The following is a 6,332-nucleotide window of genomic DNA, read 5'->3' as shown; positions in this document are numbered from 1 at the left end:
GGAATATTTCCCTACCACTCATGTACAGATAAATCATATATAGATGTTGACCTTAAGAAATTCTTAATATCAAAGTTTGAACTAATTGAATTTTGTAGAATTAAATTGTAAAACTTTTTGTGTATCTATTTTAATTGTGGGAAATATGATCACCGTTAGGAGCAACACACTGTTACACTACACTGGAGACTTGACTAGTAGAGAAGGATGATGGTAGCAAAATGATTATTTAAGTTCGTGGATGATAGTTAAGTGAGATTCGTGCAGAAACCACACTAAAAGTTGTAAAAACAAAGGAACAAATCTAGGAGGAATCATTGACAAATAAGAAGAAAGGGATACAATCAATCTCAAGACTACACTGAATCAGTCTTGGTAAAAATTCTAGAGAAATATCAAAAAAATTGGATCATGATATGATGTTTGTAATAATAAAAGGGATATGATCAAATCTTAAAGAGCCGCATCGAATCAACATGTGGAGTAAGATTACACAAAAATCGACACCAACTCTAAAAATCCTACTCATAGACCCACACTAGTAAACAACCAAGGCACTTCTACGTCCTTAATTAGAACAAATCAAGTAGAATGCCACCAAACTAAACCCTAAGTGGATGATTGCTTTAATACATGTGTGTTTTTGTGGTGGACTTGTAACAATGCGAAGCTCAAAGTCACTTCATCGTAAAAGCATGAAGGTCGTGTTTCTCAAAACATAGGTTGGAATTTGGCATAAGAGTGATTCCAACATGCACTTAATTAAAGTCTTTTACTTTTTTTTATAAACAAATGTTAATTGTTAAAATATTAAGTTTTATTAGGTTAGAAAGATCCAAATCGCCTTATATCTATTGAAATCTTTCAGTTGAAGCATATAGAAGTAACTTATGTGTCATTTTAACCTATATAATTTGAAATTATTGATACACGGGTTTGTTAAATTAATTCCAATTTTACTGACTGTGAAACTGTGTCATGATGATTACATCATGACCAATTTTATATCATAACATTGTCATATGATGATTACATCATAACCAGTTCAAAAACAAGTTTATATAACTTAGAATTTAAAAATAGGCAGCGTCACAAATCGCTTAGAACAAGGATAATCTGAAGGCACAACCCAAACAGCCCTCATCTTCATTGTATGATTCAAATTGGCATTAGGTAATAGTCCTACCCTACTTATTACCAATATTCCCCTACACGTCCCATCAAGACACCAACCTTTCCCATGCCATGTGCACCCAAGTGTTCACCAACATCCCAGCTGGCTCCCAAAGCATGTCAGGGTGTAAAGTCCTACCCGGAGCCAAAACAAAATGTACTAAAGGGAACAAATCTTAAACTACATAATCACGATGCAAATAAACTTTCCCTACATATCTAACAATAAAGGAGTCCATTATTCAAAACTAAAAGAGACACAAGTATGTGACATGTTTTTAAAATTGGTAGCCCCCCTAGCCTCTTCCCCTGTATCTCACAAGTCATATCTGATATCCCCCGTAAAAAAAATTGTTGATGATGATCGAGTACTACACTTGGATAGGATCCATTCTCTCCATTGGACGGGGGAACAAACAACATTATTATCACATCACTATATATCACTTGATCTTCTTTTCTTCCTCCTCCTCCTTGCAATTGTCCTCAATCTCTGACTCCTGCTTAGGACTCTCACTGTCCAAAGCCCTCTTCTCTTGCTCTTCCTCTTCTTCCTCCTCTTCAACCACATTTTTTCCCCTCAAAACACCACTCTTCTCATTCATCTCCGCTCTCAGCTTCAACGTCTCAAACAACTCCTCCACCGCCTTCTCCTTCTTGCGTCTGTTCTTGATCAAGACCTCGCTGATATCGGCCGGAGTCATCCGCGCCACGTCGACAACCTCCTCCAGCTGCTTCAAAATCGATTCCTCAAGCTCACACGCTTCACACCCCAAGTAATTCTTCAGCAGAATCTTCAGCGCCGGGAACGAACAGTAACTCATGAAAATATGCATATCCATTCTCCCACTCCGCAGCAGAGCCGGGTCAAGCTTCTCAATGTGGTTGGTGGTAAACACAAAAATCCTCTCACTTCCACAACAAGACCACAAGCCATCAGTAAAATTCAGCAACCCAGACAGAGTAATATTATTCCCACCCTCCTCACCACAACCACCACCTGCTCGTATCTCGGAATCATAGTAACTCCTCGAAGCAGAAACAGAAACAGAACCGTTATTGTTCTTTCTACCGGTGAGGTTGATGGAGCAATCAATATCTTCAATGACTATTATCGACTTGGAGCTGGTTTTCATGAGAAGCTTCCTGAGTTCAGAGTTGTTATGCACCTCAGTGAGCTCAAGATCGTAAATATCATAACCGAGAAAATTGGCCATGGCGGCGATCATGCTTGACTTGCCAGTACCTGGAGGGCCATATAGAAGGTAGCCTCTCTTCCAAGCCCTACCGGTTTTATGGTAAAAAGATTGTCCATTGGCGAAGTCCAGAAGATCCTCCATGATTTCTTTCTTCTTGTGAGGGTCCATAGCCAATGTGTCAAAGGTGCTGGGGTGCTTGAAGGGCACAGATTCCCAAGGGTGGCCCCGGGAGTCCAGGGAGCCACCCCTGGAATTCGTGTAGAGGAGCCGATCCTGATTGTTCCTCCGAATGTCGCTGGCTCTCTCCATAATGTAATCCAGGTAGGAGTTTAGGATGAAGGACTTGTCCTTCTTCTTGATCCGGAGCGTGAAGCCACGCTTCTCGTCGGGGAGTGGGCGCCACGAGAAGGTCTGGGCCTGCCGCTGCGTCACCACGTGCTCCCACAGCACGTTCACGCCATTGAAGGTGTCGACGATGCTGTCATTGTTGGCCAGCCCGAAGGTGAAGCCCGAGGAGTTGACGGCGCGTGTGAGGCTGAGGCGGTTACCGGTGATGGAGACGGAGGAGCTCAGGTAGAGCTGGACGGCGTTGTAGAGCTCGTTGGTGTTGACGCCGTCGATCTCCGTTATGTCGAAGTAGCAGTAGGAGGAGAAGCAGTGGAAGATACGGTAGAAGAGCTTCACGGAAGCGAAGCGGAGCTCCGGTGGGAACACTGCTTGGAGGATGGTTTGGCAGAAGGCAAACACACCCAGAAGTGACGCCAACGAGGTCCAGTATTCATTCATTCTTTTTAAGTATAAGACAAGAAAAAAAGAGAGATGTGAGGTTGGGAAAAGTTGTTGTAATTTAATGGAAATGGTGTAGGGTGTATTTATAGAGAGTGAATGGGAATGGGGGAGAACTGAGAAGAAAAGGTTTGTTTGTGGGTGGGCCAAAGAGAGGGGATTATAACTCAAATAAGTACCGAGAGAGGGTGTGGAAGAAACAAACAAAAAGGTTTTGGGAACAAATCACAAATCAGAGATGGGGCCTAATCCATTGGGTTTGGTGCTGGACTTGAGAGCCAGCCAGCCAGTGTGTGTGTGTGTGTGTTTACGCTACACTACACACCTTTTCAAAGGATTCTTTCTTTTTTTTTCCCTTTACACTAATGTGGAAATTTTATTTTCAACTTTGCTGCTGTTGCTGCCACAGATGGATGGATGGCTGACCATGATTCTGAAATGCTATCAGAATGCCCCGTTTCCATATCTTTTTGCAATTGGACAATCAACAACTAAGTTGGAAAGGGAAGGTTTTACAGCTGGTTTGCAGTGATGTAAATAAATAAAACATCATCTATAACCAGCGTGGGTTAAAAAAAGTTCACATAATTAGAAACCAGAAAACAGAAGAAGATTGTTGTTGTTATTATTATTTCAAAACTTACTCCTAGTCTTACCTACGTACCTGGTGCTGATAGGGATATGTCATATGTGCATGTGTGTTTTGCAGGAATTAATTAGTAGTAAAACCGAGAAAATCATGTGCCATTGGATTTGGGGTATAGTAAATTCGCGGAGGCTTGCACTTTAATTATTGTGCCTCAGTGGAAAAGGGGGTTCAGAATTGGAAGTGTGGGATTTTATTTCAATTCGTTCAACCAGTTAATCCATCTATCTGTGTGAATTTAGTTTTAAAATGTTATCATTGCCACTCTAAACAAAGGAGGAACGGAGACGCATAAGAATATTGGGGCCCCTATCTAGCAGAAGAATTGATTGAAATTTGGAAGGTAATATGACCCCACCACACTCTTGCTCACTTGTCAGTTGAGAAAAGATTGGGGAAATAGTTAATTGAGGGCATCAACATAGAGGGATTCGCTGGCCAGCTCTCCTACAATCAAATTCGAGGCCATTTTGGGAGCATAAAACTGGGGTTTGTTTAATCTCATGTTATTACAATTTTCCAATCCACAATGGGTCCAAACTGCCAACCTCATTCGTAGCATTAAAACACTTCTTTCCTTCTCTTTCTAGACCTCTTTCTTTTTTAAAACAAAAAGTCACTAATAGTGTTGAGTTATTATTTTTTTATCAAACTATCATTCATAAAAAAAATAAAATTGACATTATCGTTCGACTAATAATTTTCTTATCTCAATTCCTTTAGTTAAGAAAAAAATTCGGGTGCTTCACTTTCATATAACAATTTTCAAGAAAAAAATATTTTACTTTATGTTATTTAATGATATACCAACAATTCATTAGTCTAAACAATACTAGATTCTGTTTTTAAGTTTTATGAATAAAAAAAATGTGATTAGAAAGAGGGAATTTCATGAAGATTATTAAGTTTTTGATTGGCGATTGATCATAATAGAATTGATGAATATTTTATACTAATAATATGATAAAAAAAAATATAGATTTAAATATGTTTTTAGTTTATGTAAGCTCATATTTTTTCAATTTTAATCTCTATAGATTAGTTTATTAATTTTTAATCCTTGTAAGTTTGTATCTTTTCACTTTTAGTCCACATAAGTTATTTTGTTCCTTTTTATTTCTTGTTATAAGTTTATGTTTTTTCCATTTCAATTCTTAAAGACTAAAGAATGAAATCTTAAAGAGATTAAAATTAAAAAAAAATCCAAACTTACTGAAACTAAAAATAAAAATTATTTTTTACAAAAACCAAACATAAATTTACAAGAATAAAAAATATATTTAAAAAAATATATGACTGAATGATACATCAAATTAATTTTCACCATCCAAGACGCATCGAAGAACCTAATAAATATATATTTCGAATGGCAGTAAGATGAGGAAAAATCAATTTTAATTTCATGATGAATATAAAACTACCCTTTTTACATGATTTCTAATCACTCATCACGATTTTGCATGTACTCAATCACACGAAGGGTAAATAGTTTACTTTTGTTTCTTAATGTATAATTCGTTGACAAATGCGTTCCTAAAATATGAAAATATAAAATTTAATCATTGAAAGTGTAAAAAGTGCGATAAATATATTCAGTTGTTAACTTTCATCCGTCACTATTAATAAAATAGTCTACATGGTACGGAAGAATAAATTTGTCACTGAAATGATTCTCAATGTGGATTGTCAGCGTATGGGCATATTTGTCATAATATTTTTTTTGACTTTTCGTCTTCCTACTCTGTTAACAAATGTGTTCGTGAAAGATAAAAATATAAAATTTAGTTCTCGAAAGTATAAAAAAATGCGACAAATATATTCAGACGTTAATAATAAATTGTATAAGAGAGAAGTTAGGAAAAAATGAATTAAAAAAATAATAAAATACAACTTAATATTTGAACTCTTATACTATCTATCTATTTATCCATCTATCAAATTGCTAATTAGTTTTTTAATTAATCAATATAACTACTTATTTTTCAAAATAAAATAAATTTCTTTAGTTTTATGATATAAAAAATTGAGTTGCCATTTTAAAAAATGAAAGTATTTTATTTCTTGAAATTTTGTATTTCTTCAATTAATTATTAATCTTTATTACATATTCTACCACAGTATGCCAAATGAAATGCAAGGTCGTTGCAGTCCGCAAGAAATACAACTTTACGTTCTAAAGGAAAAAAATAAACCTCTCTATTAGTTTTTTTTTGTTTTGTTTAAGTTAACCTTTGTATTAGTTTGAACATTATTATATTTTTTTAAAATTTATTTGGATTATTTATTTGTTAGTAACCATTTTTATTTCATTCATATTATGTATAATAAGTGTTGTCTCGAGTGAAAAAATATAAGATTTATCCAATGGATTCTTTCATATTTGAGGTATATATATACATTTTATTGATTAAAAAAAAGACTTATAATTCCACTTTAGCTTTATCTAGTTTAAATTTTGAGAAACTTTTTTTTTTTAAAAAAAGAATAGTTTATTAAATTATTTTTTAAAATAAATAAATTTGGTCCCA

General features: G+C 35.4%; 1 protein-coding gene across 1 annotated transcript; it reads right to left on the bottom strand.

Annotated features, from left to right (window-relative positions):
• Window positions 1–1,028: 1,028 nt before the first annotated feature.
• On the bottom strand, window positions 1,029–3,617 carry LOC100813109 (AAA-ATPase At5g57480). Its single transcript, XM_003541729.5, has one exon. It carries the CDS (start codon window positions 3,156–3,158, stop codon window positions 1,617–1,619), a length of 1,542 nt encoding a protein of 513 aa, XP_003541777.1. The 5' UTR covers window positions 3,159–3,617; the 3' UTR covers window positions 1,029–1,616.
• Between the last annotated feature and the right edge of the window lie 2,715 nt (window positions 3,618–6,332).

Source organism: Glycine max, chromosome 13, assembly GCF_000004515.6.
Source record: "Glycine max cultivar Williams 82 chromosome 13, Glycine_max_v4.0, whole genome shotgun sequence".
Taxonomy (NCBI): Eukaryota; Viridiplantae; Streptophyta; class Magnoliopsida; order Fabales; family Fabaceae; genus Glycine; species Glycine max.
Note: the sequence above shows the minus strand (reverse complement) of the source record. Positions and strands in the feature narration are given on the sequence as shown.

Excerpts from the sequence above, each read along its gene's own strand:
- LOC100813109 (XM_003541729.5), bottom strand. The coding sequence starts at position 3,158 with ATGAATGAATACTGGACCTCGTTGGCGTCACTTCTGGGTGTGTTTGCC.